Raw genomic sequence first — 26,155 nt, 5'->3', positions numbered from 1 at the left:
TCCTCTGGCAAAGAGTTCCACAGGTTGACTTTGCGGTGTGTGAAGAAATGCTTCCTTTGTTTGTTTTTAGGAGAGGTTTTAGAACAAACTGATACATTAAACAGAAATAGCAGCAAAGAATCCTGTGGCACCTTATAGACTAACAGACATTTTGCAGCATGAGCTTCTTGCATCCGAAGAAGTGGGTATTCACCCACGAAAGCTCATGCTGCAAAACGTCTGTTAGTCTATAAGGTGCCACAGGATTCTTTGCTGCTTTTACAGATCCAGACTAACACGGCTACCCCTCTGATACTAAACAGAAATAAATCATCAAGACAAGATGGTATTCACCCAAGAGTTCTGAAGAAACTCAAATATTAAATTGAAGAATTACTAACTGTCGTACATAACCTATCACTTATGATTCCATCCCAGTTTCAAACCTAAAGATTTTGGGTGGCAGGAGAGCACAGAGTGGCATGAAAATTTCTCATGTGTTCCCTGCTAGTGTCATCAAACAGACCAGACCCAATGGAGGATGTGAAACTGCTCTGTATTGTGCTATGAAAACTGTAAGTTTGATTGATTGGAAACTGATATCAGAATCTTAAAGTGCCTGGTAGGACAGCTACCAAGGAGATAGGAAATAGGCCATAACATCTGTGAATAACTTCCCCAGGTGGCTGGTTAAAGTGACCCTGCTCAGTTTGGTTTTTAAGGGGAAAGAGATGTGATAAAATGGGATTTTTTTGTAATATTTTTATGATACCTATGTATGCCTCAGTTTCTCTCTGGACTTTGTGTTACCACTTGGGGTGGGGTGCGGAAGTGTTAACACTGCTCCTGGGACAGTGTAGGAGACAAGTCTGGGTGACACCTTGTGGTCTGGTTGGAATAAACAGAGTCATTAATTAACTGGTAGAAACCGACCCAGAATAGCAGCAGCTCCAGAGAGACAACAGGACGTCCCACTGACTGAAGCCTGGCAGGCGAAGGACATGTAAGCTAAACAGGAGAACAAAGAGGAAAAGGGGGCTGGGATAAGAGCTACTCTTTGGCGGCACTAAGACGCTCTCCCCTGGGTGGACAGAAAGGAGAGCATGGGATGTATAGGCGCTAACTCCGTGTGGATGCTCTGGGGCTGGAGATGGGGTGGGGGTGGAGCCTCAGGGGAGGGGGCAAAGTAGGGGTAGAAGAGGTGGAGTAGGGGCAGGGCCTTGGGGTGGAGCACCCCCAGGGAAAGCTGAAAGTTGGCACTGTGCTGGGATGGAATCCATTACAGCTTGGCTGATTCATGGCTCTGGCTTGGCCAAGATAGACTATGACTTAACTTTTGCCTCTCTGTGCTAATCCAAGGATGTGCGCATTCTATAGGCCAGGTGACTTATAACTTGTTTTCTTGTTTACAGAGGCCATGTTTGCAGAGTCTGTGTCGCTGTAAATACTCACTGAAAGCATTGCACCCTGAGAGGGTGCAGTACCAGCCTCCCACAGGGGCCTGGCTTGGCTGGATTCACTGCAGGAAGCCACATGTGACAGGCTGTATACTAGAATGTGGACGATGGCCACAGGACAGCAAGCCAGGGAACTGGGGTGGGGGGAGGTGAACTGGAACACGGATGATGGCCACAGAGCAGGGGCACAGAGGGTTTGGGGGCTGCAAACTGCAATGTGGATGATGGCCATGGGGCAGAGTGGGATAGAGCTGCAAACCAGAATGTGGATGACAGCTACGTGGCAGGGGAGCAGAGGGACTGTGAATGCAGATGATGGACACACGGCAGTGGAGCAGGGAGTTGGGGTGCTGCACACCAGAACACAGATGGTGGCGATGGGGCAAGGGGATGGGAAGTTGAGGGACTGCAAACTGGACCACAGATGATGACTGTAGGGCAGGGAGACTACAGTCCAGAATGGGATGATGGCCTGGGGTGGGGGGCTATAAACTGAATGCACCCCATAGTTCACACCCTATACACCATAGTGTACAATAATCTTTGTAAAAATATGCCTGGTGAGGTATCATTTGAAAACTAATAACTTGCTGGTCAATAATATCATGGTGAAATGTGTGTAGCAACATCATATAATTTAAGCTTATGTTCATAACTTTATATAACTGAGTTATGTTTATTAGACAAGTCTGGGGAGGAGGTAAGCCTGTTCCTCAAAGACAAAGGACAAGCCAATGTCTCTAGCCAGGTGTCATTGAAGTTGGCAAGTAGGTGTTCTTTGGTAGTGAAACAGGGCATGAACAGACCAATCTGCATCTTAGCAAAAACAACATGTAACCTCTTTCACCATGGAGTCATGTCTCCATCCTCACAGCTGGAAGGAACTTTATCTAAGGGTAACCCTCAGGAAAATGCATTTCAAAGGGTACAGGACTATAAAAATGACGGGGAAACCACCCTGAGGTTCATTCTTTCTTTCTCACCCCCCCTCTCTCTCACCCATGAAGACAAAGGAACCAGCCTTTGGACTTTGCGAGGGGTTCTGACCTCAGAATGTGATTGGCCCTGTTGCTAGGAACATGTGGTAAGGATTTTACCTTGAACCAAGTCTAGTTTGTTACGTTTTAGTTACTAGAAAGCATTTTATCTTTAATTCTCTTGCAACCATTTCTGACTTTAATGCCTGATACGCATCCGACGAAATGGATATTCTCCCACAAAAGCTCATGCTCCAATACCTCTGTTAGTCTATAAGGTGCCACAGGCTTTTACAGATCCAGACTAACACGGCTACCCCTCTGATGCCTTATACTAGTACTCATTTAAAATCTCTCTCTTTGTAGTTAAAAATGCTTGTTTTATTCTTTAAATCAAACCATTTGGGAATTCCAGTTAAAAAATAAACTGTTGCATATTGACCTCTTACAAGGTCAATGAACCAGGAGAGGGCTGGACAGGGCAGAACACATGTTTTTGGGAAAAATCCATGACTGGGAGTGTGTTGGGGTCACCCTGCAAATGGTAACCAAGACTGGTGGAAGCCAGAGTGTGACTGGAGTGTGCTAACAGGCTGCAACTACACACAAATGCTTAGGGGGTCATGCAGGCTGTTTGGCTCTTTGTGAGGGGCCTGGCTTGGGAGCTCCCACAGCAAAGCATTGCGAGGCACCCAAGGTAGCAGGGCTGGTAGTGACAAAACCCCTCACTGGTCTGGACTGTACCCTGGAATGTGATAGAGGGGCTTCAAAACAGACTATGGATGATGGCCCCATGGCAGAGAGGTCGGGGGTTGGGTGGCTCTGAACTGGAATGCAGATGATGGCCATGGGGGATGGAGCAAGAGGCCTTGTGAACCAGAACATGGATGATAGCCATGTGGCAGGGAGCTGGGGGACTGTGAACCGGAAAATGGATGATGGATATGTGGCATGGAGGTGGGTGGGGGGATTATGGGGCTGTAAACTGGAACGTGGACGATGGTTACAGGGCAAAGGGGGTTGGGGGACTGTGAACCAGAACACAGATGATGGCCACGGGACTGGGGGCTGTGTACTGGAACAAAGATGATGGCAGCGGGTATGTGTGTGTGTGTGTGTGTGTGTGTGTGTGTGTGCGCGCGCGCGCACCAGAACTTGGATGGTGGCTGTGGGTGGCAGAGTTGGGGGGGGGCTGTGCAATATTCCCCCCTAAATTCCTTGTTCTGAGTGGGCTACAAACTCCACCGAGAACTGCACTTTTGAAGTCTTCTTACACTATATTTCATTGAAAAGTGTACTGTGTTTTGAAAGTGACATTGCGGTAACACTCTCTCTCTCTCTCTCTCTCTCTCTATATATATATAGACACACCAGCCCACATAGCTGTGGGTTGGGAACCTGTTAACTGTGCTACTGCAGCATAGACAAGTCCTTAGATTGTGTTTTAACCTTCATTTCTCCATACTAAGAGCAGGTTTCTTACCTGTAACTGGAGGTTCGTCGCAATGTATGGTCCCTAGCTGTATTCCACTGTGGGTTACGCATGCACACGATGAGCCCAGAGTTGGAGAATTTGAAAGTAGTGTCCGTTCGTCTACACATGTGCCTTAGCTCTCCTCTTGCCTCTGACCAAGGGGATAAAGCGAGGGGTGGACCAACTGCCTTTTCATTTCCTTCTCCACCGTGCATCAAGAAGATCCAAAGCAGAGGGGAAGGAGGGCAGGATTGGAATACAGCTAGGGACCACACATCTCGAAGGGACTCCTTTTCTTCTTTGTACTCTTTCCCTAGTGTACTCCACTGTGGGTGACTCACAAGCAGTACCTAAGTAGGGGGAGGGTGCGAGGATGAAGATGATAGGGTTGAGCGGAGAACCACTATACCAAAGGATGCATCAACAGTAGAGTCTTGCACCAGAGCATAATGCCTTGGAAACGTGTCAGTGGAACTCCATATGGCTGCTTTACAGATGACCAGGAGGGATATGTCCTGAGGAGATGCTATGGTCGCTGCTTGAGCACTGGTGGAATGAGCTCTTACCTTGTGTGAGGTGGGAGGTTTGAGAGCTGATAGTAGAGGAGAATGCAGCCTGATATCCATTTGGAAATTCTCTGGGTGGAGATGGCACGTCCTCTGACTGTTTCTGCTATAGTAACAAACAGTCTTGGGGACTTCCTGATTGTTTTTGTTCTCTGCAGGTAAAAGGCCAAGGCTCATCGAAAACCGGGGGAGCAGAGTCTATGTTCTCTGCAGACATGTGCAGTTTTGAGAAGAACACAGGTAAGTGAATGGACTGATTATCCCTAAAGTAGTTTTGGAATTTCATCTTAACTTTGGGGCGTAGGTGCAACAATCAGTTTCACACATACAGAATAGGAAGAGACTGTCTAGGAAGGAGTATGGCAAAAAGGGATCTAGGGGTTATAGTGGACCACAAGCTAAATAAGAGTCAACAGTGTGATGCTGTTGCAAAAAAAGCAAACGTGATTCTGGGATGCATTAACAAGTGTGTTGTGAGCAAGACACGAGAAGTCATTCTTCCGCTCTACTCTGCGCTGGTCAGGCCTCATCTGGAGTATTGTGTCCAGTTCTGCGCACCGCATTTCAAGAAAGATGTGAAGAAATTGGAGAGGATCCAGAGAAGAGCAACAAGAATGATTAAAGGCCTAGAGAACATGACCTATGAAAGAAGGCTGAAAGAACTGGGTTTGTTTAGTTTGGAAAAGAGAAGACTGAGAGGGGACATGATAGCAGTTTTCAGGTATCTAAAAGGCTGTCATAAGGAGGTGGGAGAAAACTTGTTCACCTTAGCCTCTAAGGATAGAGCAAGAAGCAATGGGCTTAAACTGCAGCAAGGGAGGTTTAGGTTGGTGTAGTGAGGCGGCCTGGCTCCCGACGGCCCCTGAGAGAGAGGAACCAGAACAGCCACCTCAGTGGGCGGAGCCACCTCAGTGGGCGGAGCCACCGCCGCCTGTTCCCGCCCCCCGGAAGTCAAGGGGCGGGACAGGAAGTATAAAAGCCCGGCCTCAACCCTCAGTTAGAGCCCAGCGGCCGGAGAGGACGGACGCTCCTGTTCAGGCTCCTGACTGGCCGAGCCTGCCCAGGGCAAGGTACCCGGACGCGGACGGACCAAGCCTCCCTCAAGCAAGGTACCCGGACGCGGACAGACCGAGCCTCCCTCGAGCCAGGTACCCCGAGGTGGACTGGCCGAGCCTGCCCCGAGCCCGATACCCCGAGGAGCTGCCCGAGCGTTCCTGTGACCCAAGTCCAGAGGAGCAGCCCGACGTAGACCGCTTTCAGCGCACCGAGGAGCCCATGGTATGGGACCCGCTGCGAGCCCAGCAACGAGCAGGTACCCGAGGAGGGGGAGATGGAATGCAGCCCGGGGGTAGCCGAACCCTGTCCGGCTGAGGGCACTGACGTGCCCATGTCAGTGTGTTGCGGCCAGGATCCCCACTGACTGCAGCGGATCCACGCCGCTGTTAGGGCCCTGGGCTGGGACACAGAGGAGTGGGTGGGCCTGTGTCCCCCCTGCCACCCCACTCACGGGTGGCAGCCTCCCCCTCCTACCAGCGTGCAGGCAGAGAAGCCTGCACTTACCTGGGCTTCTTGAACTGCTGCCACAGCTCAGTTCCTGTTACAAGGCCCTGAGCCTTGAGCTATTGTTTGTTGCCCTGCCCTGACTGAGGGCCTGGGCCTCCTGAGACTGATGCCGCTGCTTAGCTCCTGCTACAAGGACCTGAGCCTTGAACTATAGTTTATTGCCCCACCCTGGGGCTTACTGACTCTTGCTGCTCTGCTCCTGCTACAAGGACCTGAGCCTTGGACTATTGTGTGTTGCCCCACCCTGGGGCTTACTGACTCTTGTGGCTCAGCCCCTGAGACAAGGACCTGAGCCCCTGGGACTATTGTTTGTTGCCCCACCCTGACCTAGGGCTGGGGACTACTGAACTATTGTTATTACTCAGCTCCTGATGCAAGGACCTGAGCCCTGAACTGTTATTGATACTCAGCTCCTGCTACCAGGACCTGAGCCTTGAACTATTTTGTATTGCCCCGCCCTGATTAAGGGCCTGGGCTTCCTAAGACTATTATTGTTGCTCAGCTCCTGAGACAAGGACCTGAGCCCCTGGGACTATTGGTTGGTGCTCCACCCTGACCTAGGGCTGGGGCTTACTGACCATTGTTGCTCAGCCCTGCTGTGAGGAGCTGAGCTAGAACTGCTGTGTTGCTGCCCCGCCCTGACTGAGGGCTTGGGCTTAAACTAGTGACTTTGTGTGCTCAGCCCCTGCCTGAGGGTCTGAGCTAGAACTGCTGTGTTGTTGCCCCGCCCTGAGCTAGGGCTTGGGCTTTACAGACGTAGACTGCTGCTCAGCCCTGTAGTGGGATCTGAGCTCCCTGGATTCTGGTGTGCTGCCCCGCCCCGACCTAGGGCTTGGGGCTTACTGACTGGGTAACTGCTCAGCTCCGGCTGCCAGGACCGGAGCCTAGACCTAGTGTCTGCTGTCCCGCCCTGACTGAGGGCTGGGGCTCATAGCAGGAACTGTGTGCCTTCTGTTCTGCCCCTGCTTGAGGGGCAGAACCCCAAAACCCTTCAGAACCCGGAGACTGATAGGGCCGTGTAGTGAGGCGGCCTGGCTCCCGACGGCCCCTGAGACGGCATGGCCCCTACCTCGGACTATTACAGTTGGACATTAGGAAAAAGTTCCTAACTATCAGGGTGGTTAAACACTGGAATAAATTGCCTAGGGAGGTTGTGGAATCTCCATGTCTGGAGATATTTAAGAGTAGGTTAGATAAATGTCTCTCAGGAATGGTCTAGACAGTATTTGGTCCTGCCATGAGGGCAGGGGACTGGACTCGATGACCTCTCGAGGTCCCTTCCAGTCCTAGAGTCTATGAATCTTTATAGAATACAGTGTATGGTGGGTCTGCTTCTAGTTTAACAACCGTTCTCGCTGACATGATAGCTAGGAGAAAGGCGATCTTCACTGGACAGAGGGACGTGGAGCTAGTAGCTAATGGCTCAAAGGGGGGCTCTCATTCATACCGAAAGAATGAGATTCAGGTCCCATTGGGGCACAATCCTCTGAGGTGGCAGGAAAGTTCTTATCAAGTCTTTCAAGAATCTATGGTTAGCAGGTGTGTGAAAATGGAGTAGCCTTGAGTAGGTAGATGGTATGCACCAGTTGTAGGGAACTGAGGGATAGACCCGATGTCTTCAAAGATAGGACATAGTCCAAGATGAGGGGAAGAGCCGCAGCTTGTGGTAGAACATCTCTTTGCTGTGTCCAGGATGAGAAGCGTTTCCATTTAGCTAGGTAACAGTTTCTAATAGAATCCTTTCTGCTATTGGAGAGATGTCTCGGAGTGCTGAGGAGCAGGCACATTCTAGGGATCATGCCCATCCAAATACCACGCCCTGAGGTGGAGCAGTCACGGATTGGGGGGTTTGATCTTGCCGTTGCACTGTGCCAGGAGATCAGGGAATGTCAGGAGGGAAATCGGTGGGCAAGATGACATGCATAGGAGGTTGGGAAACCAGAACTGTCTGGGCCAGAAAAGGGCAATCAGGATGACCTTCATCCTGTCCTGTCAGAGTTTACGTAGCACTCGTGGTAGGAGTGGTAGTGGAGCCAAGACATAGTTGAACTGGTCTGACTAAGTAAGGTGGAATGCATTGCTCTGGGAGCAGTAGTCTAGGGTTCCTCTGGAGCAATATGTGGTGGGAGACAAATAGATCTCTGGTTGGGGTTCCCCATAGAGTGAAAAATTTCCCACTCGTGATCAATTGTGAAGTGTCTGCTGAGGCTGTGGATAGGGTGATCTGACTGCTGATAGCCCAGTTCCAGAGACTGACTGTTTCTGCATACAGGCAGATGGATCTTGCTCCCCCCTACTTGTTGATGTAGAAAATAGTCCTAGTGTTGTCTGACGGTATCAGGACATGGTGAGAGCAACTGAGTGGAAGAAATAATTTGCCTTACTGCCTTACTGCCTGTACTTCCAGGTTACTGATGTACATTCTGGACTCTAGAGGAGTCCATACTCCCTGTGCTGTGTGGTTGTCCATGTGGGATCCCCAACCTAGTAGGGATGCATCCGTAATTATGGTTTTGTCTGGAGAAGAAGGGACAAAGGGACCCCACAGATATGTGATGATAATTGGTCCACCAAAGGAGGGAGGGCAGTATCTTGGTTGGAATTGTCAGTGTAAAGTTCATGGAGTGATGGCTTGAGGCGTATACTGACTGTAGCCATGCTTGAAGGCAAGAAAGGTAGAATCTTGCAAATGCAGTGATGTAAGTGTGCAAGGCTGTGTGGCTGACCAAGGACAGACATGTTTTGACCATTACCCGAAGTGAGCTTTGATTTCGTTCATGCTGTGGAACCTGTCTATGGGCAGGTACACTCTAGTGGAGATAGAATTCAAGGTTGCTCTGATGAAGTCCAAAGATTGCATGGGAGTAAGAACAGATTTTTCAATGTTGATGTTGACTCCCAGTTGAGAGAGGAGGTGAAGCACCATAGAAGTTGACGCGTAGGCTCCTGGTGGGATTTGGTGGCAAGAAGACAGTCATTGAGGTATGGAAAGACAAGGAAGCCATGATGTCTGACATGTGTTACTACCACTAAAAATACCTTGGTAAAGACTCTGGGGGCAGTGTTATCCTGAAGGGTAGCACTCTGTATTGAAAACAGTCAGACCCCACCATACTTCACCACTCTCTGAGTGAAAAAGTTTTTCCTAATATCCAACCTAAACCTTCCACACTGCAACCTGAGACCATTACTCCTTGTTCTGTCATCTGCAACCACTGAGAACAGTCTAGATCCATCCTCTTTGGAACTCCCTTTCAGGCAGTTGAAAGCAGATATCAAATCCCCCCTCATTCTTCTCTTCTGCAGAAGAAACAATCCCAGTTCCCTCAGCCTCTCCTCAAACGTCATGTGATCCAGCCCCCTAATGATTTTTGTTGCCCTCTGCTGTACTCGTTCCAATTTTTCCACATCCTTCTTGTAGTGTGGGGCCCAAAACTGGACACAGTATTCCAGATGAGGCCTTACCAATGTCGAATAGAGGGGAATGATCACATCCCTCGATCTGCTTGCAATGCCCCTACTTATACAGCCCAAAATGCCATTAGCCTTCTTGGCAACAAGGGCACACTGTTAACTCATATCCAGCTTCTCATCCACTGTAACCCCTATGTCCTTTTCTGCAGAACTGCTGCCTAGCCATTCGGTCCCTAGTCTGTAACAGTGAATGGGATTCTTCCACCCTAAGTGCAGGACTCTGCACTTGTCCTTGTTGAACCTCATCAGGTTTCTTTTAGCCCAGTCCTCTAATTTGTCTAGGTCCCTCTGTATCCTATCCCTACCTGCCAGCGTATCTACCACTCCTCCCAGTTTAGTGTCATCTGCAAACTTGCTGAGAGTGCAGTCCACGCCATCCTCCAGATCGTTAATGAAGACATTGAACAAAACCGGCCCCAGGACCAACCCTTGGGGGACTCCACTTGAAACTGGCTGCCAACTAGACATGGAGCCATTGATCACTACCCGTTGAGCCCGATGATCTAGCCAGCTTTCTATCCACCTTATAGTCCAATCATCCAGCCCAGACTTCTTTAACTTGTTGGCAAGAATACTGTGGGAGACCGTATCAAAAGCTTTGCTAAAGTCAAGGAATAACACATCCACTGCTTTCCCCTCATCCACAGACCCAGTTATCTCCTCATAGAAGGCAATTAGGTTTGTCAGGCATGACTTGCCCTTGGTGAATCCATGCTGACTGTTCCTGATCACTTTCCTCTCCTCTAAATGCTTCAGAATTGATTCCTTGAGGACCTGCTTCATGATTTTTCCAGGGACTGAGGTGAGGCTGACTGGCCTGTAGTTCCCTGGATCCTCCTTCTTCCCTTTTTTAAAAGATGGGCACTACAGTAGCCTTTCTCCAGTCATCCGGGACCTCCCCCGATTGCTAGGAGTTTTCAAAGATAATGGCCAATGGCTCTGCAATTACCTCCACCAACTCCTTTAGCACCCTTGGATGCAGTGCATCTGGCCCCATGGACTTGTGCTCGTCCAGTTTTTCTAAATAGTCCTGAACCACTTCTTTCTCCACAGAGCGCTGGTCACCTTCTCCCCATACTGTGCTGCCCAGTGCAGCAGTCTGGGAGCTGACCTTGTTTGTGAAGACAGAGGCAAAAAAAGCATTGAGTACATTAGCTTTTTCCACATCCTCTGTCACTAGGTTGCCTCCCTCATTCAGTGAGGGGCCCACACTCTCCTTGACTTTCTTCTTGTTGCTAACATACCTGAAGAAACCTTTCTTGTTACTCTTAACATCTCATGCCCTTTTCTAAAGATGGAATCATTGCTGCCAACATGACATTGCAAAATTTGAGTTTGCGAATGAAGAAGTTGAGGTGGAGGTCGAGGATTGGAGGGCTGGGGCAAGCTCAGCACACAAATCCAGGAATGTGGCCTTGAGCATCCAGAAGTTCTGCAGCCACTGCTTATCGTCCCAAAAAGACGGTTACTCACCTTTGTAACTGCTGTTCTTCTTTGAGATGTGTTGCTCATATCCATTCCAATTAGGTGTGCGCGCGCTCTGTGCATGATCGGAGAATTTTTACCCTAGCAACACCCAGTGGGTCAGCTGTGGAGCCCCCTGGAGTGGCGCCTTAATGGCACTGGATATATACCCCAGCTGACCCAGCGCCCCCTCAGTTCCTTCTTGCTGGCTACTCTGACAGAGGGGAAGGAGGGCGGGTTTGGAATGGATATGAGCAACACATCTTGAAGAACAAGTTACATAGGTGAGTAATTGTCTTTTCTTCTTCAAGTGCTTGCTTATATCAATTCCAATTAGGTGACTCCCAAGCCTTACCTAGGCGGTGGGGTCAGAGTGAGACATCGCTGAGTGCAGAACCACTGAACCAAATGTGGCATTCTCTCTAGATTGCTGAACTAATGCATAGTGAGCAGCAAAGGTATGTACTGATGACCAAGTGGCAGCTCTACAGATCTCCTGTATTGGAACCTGGGCCAGGAAAGGGGCCGATGAGGCTTGAGCCCTCCTGGAGTGAGCGGTGAGGTGCTGGGTTGGGACACCAGCCAAGTTGTAGCAAGCACAGATATAGGCCGTGATCCACGAGGAGATGCGCTGTGAGGAGACCGGTAGGCCTTTCATCCGGTCGGCCACTGCAATGAAAAGTTGGGTCATTTTCCTGAACGGCTTTGTACACTTGATATAGAGGGCGAGAGCCCTACGAACGTCAAGGGAGTGCATACGTTGATCCTGCCGTGTAGCGTGCAGCTTCGGATAAAAGACTGGGAGGAAAATGTCCTGGTTCACATGAAAAGCTGATACCACCTTGGGGAGAAAGGCAGGATGAGGGCAAAGCTGCACCTTGTCTTTGTGGAAAACTGTATATGGTGGCTCCGACGTCAGGGCTCTGATCTCATATACGCGTCTCGCTGAAGTGATGGCTACAAGGAAGGCTGTCTTCCAAGATAGGTAGAGAAGTGAGCAGGTGGCCATCGGCTCGAACAGGGCCCCGTGAGCCTGGAAAGGACCAGGTTAAGGCCCCACACCGGAACCAGTTGTCGCACTTATGGGTAGAGGTGATCTAAACCCTTCAGAAATCTAACAACCATCGGGTTGGAGAAGACAGAGGAAGTACGTTCTCCTCGATGGAAAGCTGAGATGGCTGCCAGATGCACCCTGACAGATGATATCGCCAGGCCCTGCTGCTTTAGGGATAGGAGATAGTCTAGGATGAGAGGTATCGATGCCTGCAAAGGGGGCGTAGCGCACTGCTTGCACCAACAGGAGAATCGCCTCCATTTAGCTAGGTATGTGGCCTGAGTGGAGGGTTTCCTGCTGTCTAACAGAACTTGCTGCACCGATTGTAAGCAGAGTAACTCCAAACGAGTTAGCCATGCAGCATCCACACTGTAAGGTTGAGCGATTGCAGGTCGGGATGACAGAGGCTCCCGTGGTCTTGCGAGATCAGGTTTGGCCACAGTGGGAGTGTGATCAGAGGCTCTACCGGTAACTCCAGGAGTGTGGTATACCAGTGCTGCCTAGGCCATGCTGGGGCAACCAGAATCATACGTGCCTTGTACCTGCGTAACTTGAGCAGGACCTTGTGGACTAGCGGGAATGGAGGGAAGGTGTAGAACAGCTGGTCTTTCCACGGGAGTAGGAAAGCGTCCGATAGAGATCCTGGAGAACATCCCTGTAGAGAACAGAACACTTGGCACTTCCGATTGTTGCGTGGGGCAAATAGGTCGACCTGGGGAAACCCCCACCTCAGGAAGATGGAGTGGATGACGTCTGGGTGAATCGACCACTCGTGAGGCTGGAAGAACCTGCTGAGGCTGTCTGCCAGCATGTTCTGGACCCCTGGGAGAAACGACGCCACCAGATGTATCGAGTGGACTATGCAGAACTCCCACGGGTGAATGGCCTCCTGGCATATGGGAGATGACCGGGCTCTCCCTTGCTTGTTGATGTAGAACATGGCCGGGGTGTTGTCTGTGAGGACTGCCACACAACAGCCATGTAGGTGCCCGTGAAATGCCTGACACACTAGGCGTACTGCCATCAGCTCTCGTACATTGATGTGCAGAGTTAGTTCCAAAGTGGTCCAAAGGCCCTGCGTTTGGAGTTCCCCAAGGTGGGCACCCCATCCCAGAGATGACATATGTAGCCCTAAGGTTTAATCTGCTTGTTTGCATAGATATATCTTTTCTTATAAATTTGAGTATTTGATGTAATAGGCTTATAGATTTATATTAAAAATAAGTTTGGCTGTAATGCAAGAGACCTACAGGCCAAAACCCTGTATGTTAAGCTAAGGCAAAGTTAGCACATTTTGGGACCCTTACCCAAAAAAGTAAAAATAGACAAAACACCCACACAGATGTCTAGAGACCTTTCGCCTAAACCAATAGACAATGGAGAATGGCATAGGGGATTTTTACAAACTTGTACCCACAGAATTAACAAGTACACCACAAGTGCGTACATACCTGTCATCCATACGCACATACATACTAGCCTATGGGGTAAGTGTACCTGTGGGGGAAGGATGAAATTTCGGCATAAGAGGAAGGATTTCCAACCAATGCCCTATAAAAAGGCAATGCATCTCGTCATTAGGGAGGCAATCTACCCACCGAGCTACTCCTGTCTGCTCTTCATTTTGCCTCCACCTTCAACAACATATCAATGCTACCCATTTATGACGGCTATTAACTATTAATAGACCATACTTTATTTCTTTTCAAACTTTAAGTTTTAAGGGACTAGGCCAAGCTTGGTTTCCCTACACCTTATTTCAGTTTAAGGCTTATTAAGTTAAGTTAAAGAGTAAACAGCTTTAACAGCTCTGCATTTAGCTTCCTCTGCTAGAGGTGTGAAAACGGAACTGCCACAGGCGTGGTCCCGTATCTCCCAACATCAGGTTATTAAAACAGAGTGTGAGTATTAACCAAAGTTTGTAGCACATAATATTGTATTATCATATGCATCTCAAATAACAGTAATACAATTGTAACTCTGTAATTCTGTTTTACCATTTGCTCACTATTTCATTGATTTTAATAAAAAGTCAATATGACTATATCTGTTTCAGTGCAAGCTTCCTGTGATACCCCCGAAGGTCCTTTTATAAACTCTGTGAAGCCTGATTCAGAAAGAACTTTATCTTCTGATCAAACAAATTGGTGAGCCGAAACCCATACTAATTAATATCCATAAAACCATTATTAATAAGATTAATTAAAATTAATTAAAAAATAAATTAAGTGGATAAACTAAATCAACATTACTAACACACCCCAAATCAGGCTACAATGCGTCTGTGACTAGGTACAAGGAGGGTTGCGGGGTGTGAAATGGTACCTCTTCGCACACCAATGTCGGGTCCAACCACCAATGGAGGGAGGTCAGAACAGATTCTGGGACAGTGACCACCATGCTCAGGCTGTCTCGACCTGGTCGATATACTGTTGATAACCAGGCCTGAAGCTGGCGAAGCCAAAGTCTGGCGTGCCTGGTTATGTAAGTGCACGAAGCCATGTGTCCCAGAAGGCTGAGGCACGTCTTTACTGTGGAAGTTGGGAAGTTCTGAAGGCTGTTGATGATGTTCGCCATTGACTGAAAGCGTTCATCCGGTAGGAGGGCTCAGGCGAGTCTGGAGTCTAAGACTGCCCCGATAAACTCTATTCTCTGGGTTGGTTCCAGAGTCAACTTTTCATTGTTGAGCAGGAGGCCCAGCTGGCAGAACATGCTTAGGGTGCGTCCAACGTGGGATTGTACTTGGTCCCTGGTGTGGCCCCAAATGAGCCAGTCGTCAAGATACGGAAACACTTGGATCCGTTGTCGACCAAGGTAGGCTGCCACGACGGCCATACATTTGGTGAAAACCCTGGGAGCCGTGGACAGGCCGAAGGGAAGGACAGCAAATTGGTAGTGTGTTTGTGATTGACCACAAACCGAAGGAAGCGTCTATGTGCTGGGTAAATCGCTATGTGGAAGTACGCATCCTTCATGTCGAGGGCGGAGTACCAGTCTCCAGGATCCAGGGAAGGAATAATGGTCCCTAGTGAAACCATGTGGAACTTCAATTTTACCATGAATTTGTTGAGTCCACGCAGAGCTAGGATGGGCCGAAGCCCACCCTTGGCCTTGGCATCTTTTGATTTGGGTGTTGGCACTTGCTGACCATGCCGTTCCCTGTCGTTCACTGAGGACACCACTAGTGAACACGGCTGAGGGCGAGTATAAAGGTACTGCTACTCCTTGGAGGGGACAAAGGAGGAGGACAACTTATATGGTGGCTTCTGGCACCCGGAGTTCTGAATGGGCTGAGCAGGAGGCCCCTGACGGAACCTCTTGGGCTCGGTGGTATGCCCACGGGGTCCAGAAGGACCATTGTGCAGGCTCCTGATTATGGTCTTGGTCTTTGTCTTGCCGTTGACCCACATTACCCTCGCTTTGGCTTGGAGCAGGGTAGGCTGAGAGCGAGGCCCCCTTGGACTGCGATGACCGTGAGGCAGAGCGCAAGGGCCAAGGCGGTGCAGAGTGTGTCTGTGTTGACTCTCCGGGGCACGTTGCGGACCAGTACCGGATCACTGGAGAGTGGTGCCGGCAAGGCGCTGGGGAGCGGTACCAGGATTGAGATCAACGTCGATGACCGAGCTGGTATCGGGATCCAGATCTGGATTGCGATGATGACCGCCTGTGGCAGTGGTGCTGGGATCAGCTCCGGGAAGGAAATCAGCACTCATATTGGTGCCAGGAGTGACTTCGGGAGTCCGGATTGTATCGCGGCCCGGAGCCATGCCGTGAGGCGGATTGGTGCCACGAGTATGACCGGAGCCACGAGTATGACCAGCACCGTGAGAGGGAACTGCGAATGGCGTCAGGATCGGGACCTGCTCTGGGATCGGGAGCGGTACTGTATTTCCACGCTAGGAGATGGTGGACGTATTAGGGTTGGCTTGCCCCTAGACTGTTACGCACGAGTCGGAGGCGGTGCTGTAGTCTGTGCTGGTGCCGGCTCTGTGAGGGCGATGACATCTCTTGCTGTTGCAAATGTCTCGAGCCCCAGCTTCCACTGATGCTGAACCACGATCCGGGTCAGGGAGCCAGTGTGTGCCAGACTCAACAGCCCCTCCCTCGGTGCCGGAATCAACGGTGCCGATATCGGCACTTATATCCTCGGTCGCTCCAGTGCCAGACGTGACTCCGAGGTTGGTAAAGGAGGTGCCGGCGCCTATTGCTGAGAGACAGTCACCTCCGACTTGCACTGTCTCTTCTGGCCTGGAGACAGGGAACAGCACCGAGTCACTTGCACTGGACACGGTGCTGGAGAGGTCCGGTGCTACAGGCCTCTATCTGAGTCCACCCACGGTGCAGTACCTGAAGCCGCTGCCAGGGCACTGCGCACCGATGTGCTTGATGCCGGAACTTGGCGTGCCGATGGGAGATCCGGGCTAAGGGCCGCCTCCATAAGGAGCTGCTTGAGCCTGAAGTCCCGCTCCTTTTTGGTTCGAGGGCTGAACGCCTTACAGTTGTCGGCCTGGTGAGACTCCCCGAGACACTTCAAACAAAAGTCGTGGGGGTCTCCCGTTGGCATAGGCTTTGAGCAGGCTGAACATGGTTTAAAACCTGGAGCCTTGGGCATGAGCCCGGGCGGCAGGCAGGGTGGAAGGGGGAGGACCCCTTCCAACCCGCTAAATCTAATTACAAACTTAACACTATAACTATAACAACTGCTGCACTATACTAACTCTACAACTATAACAACTATCTAAAACCTGGAAGCAAAAGCTAGGGAGAGTGGAGGACAGCTATGCTGTGCTCCACAGTTCCAACGACCGTCATGGGCATGAAGAAGGAACTGAGGGGGCGCTGGGTCAGCTGGGGTATATATCCAGCACCATTAAGGTGCCACTCCAGGGGGCTCCACAGCCGACCCACCGGGTGTTGCTAGGATAAAAATTCTCCGATAATCGTGCACGCAGCGCGCGCACACCTAATTGGAATTGATATTTGCAAGCACTTGAAGAACCTGCATTATGATGCGATCCCATCCATCATGCTTCTTTCTCAGGCCCAGAAGCGGTGCTCCACCATCTGCAGCTGCACCGTGAGCACCAACAACAACCTGGAATTTGTTCTCGCTATGTCTCATGGTAATCTGTCCTCCAAGACATCATCATGTTCCCTCCCCACTCATTCAGTTCTTCTTCCAGCTCTGCAAATACTCCAGAATCATGCGCGCTGTGCTTGCAATGCTCATGACAACAGCGCAGAGCTGTGCAAGCTCCATGCTTCTGTCAGAGATGACAGACAGTAAGTGAGGAGGGCCACATGAGTTTGTGGAATTTTGAAAAAAGGTGCAAAAATTATGGTATACAAATAATGTTACAGGATGGAGTCAGTTGCAAAATGGAAAGTTGACGTCATGTTCCTGGTCACCCAGCACAACTCATTTTGGCCCCATGCATTGCCAAAACTTCCCAAAAGACAATGTATTGGATGGTGGCAAGTTGCACAGTGGGATACCTACCAATGGTGCATCACGCTCTGCAATAATACGCGCACTGACAACACAAAAAGCTAAGCGTGCACACGTAAAGCGATGTACTAATCGCAGCGGTATGCCAATGTAACTTGAGTGCCCCTGTGCAGGTTGTAGTGTAGACATGGCCTAACCATGGTAGAATCAAAATAAGGGAAGCCATATTCACAGACGGGGAGAGGAAGCCCACAAGAAGGGAGGGACAGCATGAGGTCATCTTGCTGGTGGACACACAGGAGGGCTTCCTGCCTCCTGAAGAAAGGTGATTAAACTTTGGAAGATATAAACAAGGACAGAAAGCCATTTTAGGGACCCATCACAAGACAGACACAAGGGAGCAGAGCTCTCATGAGCTAAGAAAGATGGGTCCTTCAACCAAGGTGGGCCTGAAATCTCTGGGAAATGAATACAGGGGACAAACCTGCTTAGAGAAAGATTGTACCTTTCTAGATTAAATTTAGGATTTTTAGAAGTGTATTTTGTTTTGGTTTTATTTGTAACTCTTTCTATCTTCATTCCTTATACTTGAACTGACTTAATCCTATGTATATTTTGTTAATACATTTATTTCATTTTTATCATAATCCAACTCAGAGCCGTGTTTAAAGGGCTGGGTGTATTTACACTCAGTCAATTTAATAAGTTGTGATGTGTGCTGTGTCTGTAGAGGAACAAACAAACCATATAGACTCATAGACTTTAAGGTCAGAAGGGACCATTATGACCATCTAGTCTGACCTCCTGCACAATGCAGGCCACAGAATCTCACCCACCCACTCCTGTAACAAACCCCTAACCTATGTCTGAGTTACTGAAGTCCTCAAATTGTGGTCTGAAGGCCTCAAGCTGCAGAGAATCCTCCAGCAAGTGACCCGTGCCCCATGCTGCAGAGGAAGGCAAAAAACCTCCAGGGTCTCTGCCAATCTTCCCTGGAGGAAAATTCCTTCCCAACCCCAAATATAGCGATCAATTAAACCCTGAGCATGTGGGCAAGACTCACCAGCCAGCACCCAGGAAAGAATTATCTGTAGTAACTCAGATCCCACCCCATCTAACATCCCATCACAGACCACTGGGCATACTTACCTGCTGATAATCAAAGATCAATTGCCAAAATTAGGCTATCCCATCATACCATCCCCTCCATAAACACATATGTCTCTCAACTGTCCAGGAGAGGGCTGGACATTGCAGAGCACACACCTTTGGGGAAATTTGGGGCTGGGAGTGTGTTGGGGTCACCTTGTTGATTGTAACCAAGGCTGGTGGAAGTTAGCGTGAAGCAGCAGGACTGTAGACAGTCTGCTGGGGTCAGAGCTGCTGAACCAGGGCTATCTAGCACACAGACACTCATCGGGATGTGACCTGCATGCTGCTAGGCTGCTTGTGTGGGAGCTACAATACCAAAGCTTTGTGAGGTGCCCAGGGTTACAGGGCAGGTGGTGACACAGTCCCTCATTGGTCTGGATTTGTACCCCAGAGTGTGACAGGTCCCTGTACCTATATGCAGATGATGGCTGTGGGGTCGGGGTGGGACTTGGAGGGCTCATGAACTTGGATGCAGATGGCGGGCATGGGGAAGGAGGCAGATTTGGGGGGCCCATGTACCTGGATGCGGATGACAGCCCTGGGGGGGCGGGTTTGGGGGGGCCATGTACCTGGATGCGGACAGTGGCTGCTGTACTGCGGGGCTCCATGGCCCGGTCACTGGCCGTCACAGTGAAGATGTACTCGGCCCGGTCAGTTCGGCGCAGCACAGTGGCTGTACGCAGCTCCCCCGTGGCTGTGTGCAGTGTGAAGCGCTCGGCCCAAGCCCCTGTGGAGAGAAGGGGAGATGCTGTTGCATGGGTCAGAGCAAGTTAGACATGGTGTGGGGCAAGCTTGGGGAATGCTGGGAGTGTGCATGTGTGTTTGTGGGGAGGTCAGGACCATAGCCCTAGGCAAGGGACTGGAGGTGCTGGTGCCATACCGCTGGGCCCCTTTCCCCCATTACCTGCTAGTGAGTAGACGATGGTCCCGTTCTCACCCTCGTCTGGGTCCTTGGCCTGCAGGGAGGCGACCAGCAGCCCTGATGGCTTCTCCTCCAGCACCTATCACACAGAGAGGGGAGCTGGAAACAGCACAACAGCCAGCACCCAGGCCCTGCATCACAGAACCCATAATCCTCCCAGCACAGCCACCTCCCCAGCAGACCCCATACAACCATACAGCCCCAGAGATCCCCCAAGACACAGACCACATTCCCCCCATTCCACCACACAGCCCCACAGATCCCCCAAGACTCAGACCCCATTCCCCCCATTCCACCACATAGCCCCACAGATACCCCAAGACACAGAGTCTATTCCCCCCATTCCACCACACAGCCCCACAGATCCCCAAGACACAGATCCCATAATCCTCCCGGCACAGAGCCCACATCCCTCTAGCACAGACCTCCCAACACTCCACACTCCTCCCAGCACAGACCCCCATAACCTCCACCCTACAGCACAAACCTCAGAACCAACTGTCTTCCTAAGCAAGGGCCAGTAGTTATAACTGGGCCTACAAATGTACCTTAATTGTCAGTTCAACTTAGTAAAAACTGAGTGAAACTTTATTAAATGCCACAATACCCTATAATAACAAATGCTGATGGGAAAAGAGACAGAAAGACTGAATATGTCCACACAGAAAGGGTGTCACTGATACCACTCAAGCATTGTGTCAAGATTATGACTGATGTACAAGAGGAGTTGAGGATCTGAAATCAATGAATCAAAGTTGTTGTGTCAGAAATTAGGCCTATTGGTGGACAAAATGATGAGAGGATGGACTATTCCACCCAACACTCCTTTTTGGGGGTCTTAAAAGTAAAAGACTTCTGGGAAAAGATAGCAGAAGAAGCCACTGTCTGCCAACAACTGTTGCAATGAGCTTTATCATCATGATAGATTTCATGACTCTAAAGAAAGGAAGGAGTGAGAGCAGCAAGATAAGGAAAATGGAATTCAGAAAAAGCAGATTTTAACAAACTCAGATAACTGGTAGGTGAGGTCCCATGGGAAGAAAACTTAAGGGATAAAGAAATTGAGGACAGCTGGCAGTTTCTAAAGGAGACAATATTAAAAGACACAACTGCAAACTATCCTGATGCAAAAGAAATATAGGAAGAATAGTAAGAGGCCAATATGGCTCCATCAGGAACTCTTTAATTACCTGAAAATCAAAAGGAAATCCTACAAAAAGTGGAAACATGGACTAATTGCTATGGAGGAGTACAAAAGAGTAGCATAAGCATGTAAGGACAAAATCAGAAAATCTAAGGGCTAGTCTACACTTACCAGCCGGGTCGACGCGGTGAGTTCGACTTCTCGGAGTTCGAACTATCGCGTCTAATCTGGACGCGATAGTTCGAACTCCGGAAGCGCCACGGTCGACTCCGGTACTCCACCACTGCAAACGGCGGTGGCGGAGTCGACCTTGGAGCCGCGGACTTCGATTCCGCAGCGTCTGGACGGGTGAGTAGTTCGAACTAGGGTACTTCGAATTCAGCTACGCTATTCACGTAGCTGAACTTGCGTACCCTAGTTCGACCCCCGCCCTTAGTGTAGACCTGCCCTTAGGCACAAAACGAGTGACACCTAACAAAGGACATCAAAAGGCAGCAAGAAGAGTGTCTTTAAATGCATCAGGAGCAAGAGAAAGACAAAGGTAAATGTAGATCCTCTGTTCAGTGGGGAAGGAGAGCTAATAACTGATGACATCAAGAAAGCTGAGGTGTTTAATGCCTGTTTCGCATCAGTCTTCACTAAAGACATTAATTGTGACCAGATACTCAAAACAATTAATATTAACAAGGGGGAAGGAAAGCAAGTCAAAATATGGAAAGAACAGGTGAGAGTATATGTAGATAAGTTAGAATTATTCAAGTAATGAAGACCTGATCAAATTCATCCCCCCTGCCGAACCTGCACAGGGGCTCCCCGCTCCCCCCTCACCCCTGCCCAACCTGCACAGGGGCCCTCTCCTTCCCCCATCACCCAAACTGCACAGGGGCTCTCTCCTCCCCCACCAAGCACTCTTGGCCCCCAACAACCTGCAGTGGGAGCCCTGCCCCCCAATCTGTACTGAGGGCTCTGGACCCCAGAACTTGCACCTGAAGCTCCCAGCCTCACAATATGCAGTGGAAGTGCCTGCTTGCCCCCCTCACCTGCACCAGGAGCTCCCGCCCGCCCAGCACATGAAGGAAAGCCGGCAAATTGTCATTCTCATCCAAGACGGTGACATAGACGGTGCCTGTGACGCTGCGGGGTGGCGTCCCCCCATCCTGCACAATCACCAGCAGCTGATAGCTTGACTGCTGCTCCCGGTCCAGGCTGCGCTTGGCAGTGAGCTCTCCTGCAAGGGAGAAGCAAGGACGCAGCTCAGCTCCCAGAATGCCAGCTCCCAACGGAGACTCCCAACAGGGAGACAGCTCCAGATGGGGAACTGTCTCCCATGGGAAGAGGGGAGCCCCAGCTTGCAAGGCAGGACAGAGCCCAGGGGAATGGACTGTGGGCAGAGAGATGGTCCTGGACTGGGGGAATGGAATCACAACCCTTGGGAATGGGCTGTGGGTGGGGGAGCCAGTCCAAAGGAGCAGACCATGGAGAGGGAGGTGGCCCTGGGATGATGGTCAGAGGACAAGGGCCCTGGGGAAAGGGCAGTGGGAAGGGAGCCAGCTGGGTTTGGTGGAACACTGTTAGAGCTGCTCTCTGAAATTGCATAAGAGTCCCCTACCACATCCCACTTAGCCATGACCCCTTGTGCCAGCCACCAAGGACCCCAGTGCAAGGCAGATGCCAAGTAAGGGCAGAGGAGTGGGGACAGGACAGCTGAGCTAACACTGATGTGGCAAACCCAGGACAAATGGCTACAAAGGTAGTAATTAGTCCCAGGGGGTTAAAAGGCCTCTCCCAATCCACTGAGGAGAGATAACCATGGGGAAATAAGGTCAGCTGGAAAAGGAGTTACCAGGGAACTAATTAGGTTCAGCCGGCTCCAACTGCTTGAGACCTTTTTAAACCCTCCTCCACGTGGAAGGGGGGAAGAGTGAGAGAAGCTGCTAGCAAGTTAGGTGCAGCAAGGCTCTGAACCCTTCCAGCAAGGAAGGCTGTGCTCTGTCTCCAGAAGGGAAGAAAACAAGCACAAGGGACTGACTGAGGGAAGGATTAGCCAGACCCTGTGCTACCTAGAAGGATTTGCTTTGCCCAAGCCTGTGTCTCCAAGGCTAAAAAGGACTGAGCCTGCTGAGGAGAAGGTACTTTGCCACACTGATGACAAGAGAGCCATGCCAGCTGCATCAGACCCTCCTCTGGGGTGTGACCCCTAACCTCCCGGGAGACAGGGTGACACTGATGCACCTCCCGTGAGATGGGGTGACACTGACCCTCCTCTGGGGTGTGTGACCCCTAACCTCCTGTGAGACAGGCTGACACTGACCCACCTCCTGTGAGACAGGCTGACACTGGCCCACCTTTGCAGTGTGGCTCCTAATGCCCTGTAAGACAGGGTGACACCAATCTACCTCTGGGGTGTGACCCCTTACCTCCCATGAGACAGGATGACACTGACCCACCTCCTGTGAAATGGGGTGCATTGACCCACCTCTGGGGTGTGACCTCTAACCTCCTGTGAGACAGAGTGACACCGACCCACCTCCTGGGGTGTAACCCCTAACCTCCTGTGAGATGGGCTGACACTGACCCACCTCCTAGGGTGTAACCCCAGCCTCCTGTGAGACGGGCTGACACCGACCCACCTCTGGGGTGTGACCCCCAACCCATCCTTGTGCATATGCCCTTTCCTGACCCCTGGGTCCATTGTATATCCCTCTTGACAAGCTTCCTTAAGTCTCAGTACCTGTGTTCTGGCTTCTCTAGGCTGCTGGGCCCTGCTGACCTGAGTGCTGGGCTCTGGGCTGGGCGGGTGGAAGGAGGGACATCTGTGGCTGCAGTAGCTCAGTGATGGGCCTGGCTTTGCCTAAAGGGCTGCTGGCACCACCCGTGCCATGAGAGCCCTGTGGGAAGGAGGGCAACCCAACAAAGCACTCTGCCTTGGGACGGCTCTGGTAGTTCTCAGACCCGGGGATCACTGACTAGGGAGCATGATGCTACCCCCACCTCCCTCCCTGAAGCACAGCACCCCCAAATGCCACACTGGGGCCAGCACTGCTCTACCCTCACAGTCACCCCCTGCTGAGCTTCACAGGCCCCTCCACGCCCACTCGGATCTCGGTGGGCTCTCCCTCCGCTTCCACCTGTACCGCCTGTGGGGTCTCTCACCAGACTGCATGTGGATGAGGAAGTTGGGGTCATGCTGGAGGAGGCGGTAGGTGAGGCGGCTGTTCTGCCCTGTGTCACGGTCACTGGCTGTCACCCTGCCCACCCTGCTGCCAGGTGGCTGGTTCTCAGGAATGGTGAAGAAGTAGCGCTCCTCGCTGAGCCGGGGGCTGTTGTCATTTTCGTCAGTGATGCTGACCCGCACCGTGCTGGTGCCAGTCTTCCTGGCCTCGCTGCTGGTGCCGCCTGCCCCTGCAGACGCCAGCACTGTCAGCATGTACAGGTCCCGTGTCTCCCGGTCCAACGCACTCTTGACATAGAGCCAGCCGCTCTCGGGCATGATGCCAAAGCTAGCGGCGTCGCCATCAGCACGCAGGTGGTAAGTGAGGAGTGTGGCACCACTGTCCCGGCCCAGGGCCCGCACCTGCAGGAAGCGAGTGGAGACAGGAGTGCCCTCCCGCACCTCCACACGGTAGGTGAGTGTGTCAAAGATGGGCCCGTGGTCGTGCTCTGCCTGCACGTGCACCAGCAGGGTGAAGGTGGCACTGAGCTGGGGCACACCGCTGTCCCGTGCCACTATGGTTAGGCCATAGGCAGCACTGGCCTCGTACTGCAGCGCCCCCACCACACGCACTGTCCCAGAGGAGCGCTCCACACTGAAGATGCCGTCCCCACCTGACACCAGCTCAAAGTGCACCTGCCCGTTGGCACCACTGTCCCGATCCTCCGCCTGCAGCGTGTAGACAGTGGCCCCCACCTCTGTGGCCTCTGGCAGCAGGATGGAGTCAGAAGGGGCCAGGAAGGCTGGTGCATTGTCATTCACGTCTGACACGGAAATCTTCACCTGTGTGTTGCTGTAGGCAGGCGGTGAGCCACTTCGGGCCTGCACATCCAGAACCAGAACCGCCTGGACCTCATGGTCGAGAGGGAGGTTGGTGCGGAGCTGTCCCAAGCTGGAGTCAATGAAGAAATAGCCATGGGGATCTCCCGAGGAGATGGAATAAAAGATGTCATCAGAGTGACCTGGAGACAAGGGAATATAGAGCAAGGACAGTGAGAGCAGTGCTACGCTCACCCACCCAGCCTGCCCCAGCAAGGGGTGCTGTGGGGGAAGGCAGGGAGCTGACTGTGGGGGTGAGCTCCCAGCAGGGGGCGCTGTGGGGGTGGACAGGCCACTAGCTGTGGAGGGAGCTCCCAGCAGGAGGCGCCATGGGGAAAAGCAGGGCACTGGCTTTGGGAGGAGCTCCCAGCAGGAAGCGCCGTGGGGGAGGGCAGGCTGCTAGCTGTAGGGGGAGATCCCAGCAGGGTCACTGTGGGGGGTGGGGCAGGAGCACAGGACATCTGAAATGGAAACATGGGCCCAACGTGTTTTGGGGGCTGCGATGGGTCCATACCTGGGGGGTTATGGGCCCGGACGGCCCCAACACTCGCCCCCTGCTGTGTGTCCTCAGGCACTGTGAAGAAGTACTGTGCCTGCTCAAAGACAGGAGGTGAGACCGTGCCAGCCACAATGCTGATGTTCACTTGGGCATTGGGTTGGGCTGACAGGCCCCCTCCATCCCGTGCTGAGATCACCAGCTGCACCAGCGTGTTGGCTTTGCCACTCAGGGACCACGAGAGGGAGACAACACCTAGGAGAGAAAGAAACTCATAGGAGAAGTGCTGTAGGATTGAACACTGTCCCCCCCTCCCGCAGCAGGAAATGCACTTCCCCTCCCTGTTCTAGGGATGCAGAAACAAACCACGGCCTGGGAATAACCAAGTGAGAGAGATGCCAACCCCAGAGATTGACTCCAGGGGTCAGAGAGGGAACAAAAGTGGCTGGCATTTGCAAAGGGAGATGGGGGCTACATCTGGGGGCAAGGAAGGGCAGCCCTTCTCTATAGGGGTCTGAAGAGACCTTACACCCTTCCCCTTCCCTCCCCTCCCAACTGTATTAAGCCCTGGACCCATCAGTCCTAGAAAGGCCAAAACAGGCTGGAGGGGGAGAGTGAACCTGGCCACATTTATCTCAGCATTGACTGTGGGGAGATCAGTCTGCCGATTCTGGGGGGATGGAGGGGAGAGGGGTGGAGTTCAGGCTAGAAAGGGCCTGGGACTTGGCCCTGGCCCTGGGGAGGGAGTGTGTCAGGAAAAGCAGGGCCTTGGGGAATGGGCCATGGGTATGGAGCCTCTCTGGGTCCAGGGAACATGGTCAGGAATTCAGGGAATAGGGTTGCCAGGGATCCAGTTTTCACCCAGAATGCTCGGTCGAAAATGGACCCTGGCGGCTCAGGTCAGCACCGCTGACTGGGCCGTTAAAAGTCCTGTTGGTGGTACAGCAGAGGCCT

At 51.6% G+C, this 26,155-nt stretch overlaps 1 protein-coding gene across 3 annotated transcripts in view; it reads right to left on the bottom strand.

Annotated features, from left to right (window-relative positions):
• Positions 1–26,155, bottom strand: part of DCHS1 (dachsous cadherin-related 1) — a 153,246-nt gene that overhangs the window by 64,297 nt on the left and 62,794 nt on the right. For all 3 annotated transcript variants that reach the window (XM_039497313.1, XM_039497304.1, XM_039497321.1), the window contains exons 5-9: positions 25,220–25,456; positions 23,829–24,848; positions 21,716–21,903; positions 19,514–19,610; positions 19,179–19,336 (exon numbers count right to left, since the gene is read on the bottom strand). In XM_039497313.1, the coding sequence (XP_039353247.1) occupies positions 19,179–19,336; positions 19,514–19,610; positions 21,716–21,903; positions 23,829–24,848; positions 25,220–25,456 (1,700 nt within the window). The remainder of the gene's footprint in view (positions 1–19,178; positions 19,337–19,513; positions 19,611–21,715; positions 21,904–23,828; positions 24,849–25,219; positions 25,457–26,155) is intronic.

This window comes from Mauremys reevesii, linkage group 1, assembly GCF_016161935.1.
Source record: "Mauremys reevesii isolate NIE-2019 linkage group 1, ASM1616193v1, whole genome shotgun sequence".
NCBI classification, from domain to species: Eukaryota; Metazoa; Chordata; order Testudines; family Geoemydidae; genus Mauremys; species Mauremys reevesii.
Note: the sequence above shows the minus strand (reverse complement) of the source record. Positions and strands in the feature narration are given on the sequence as shown.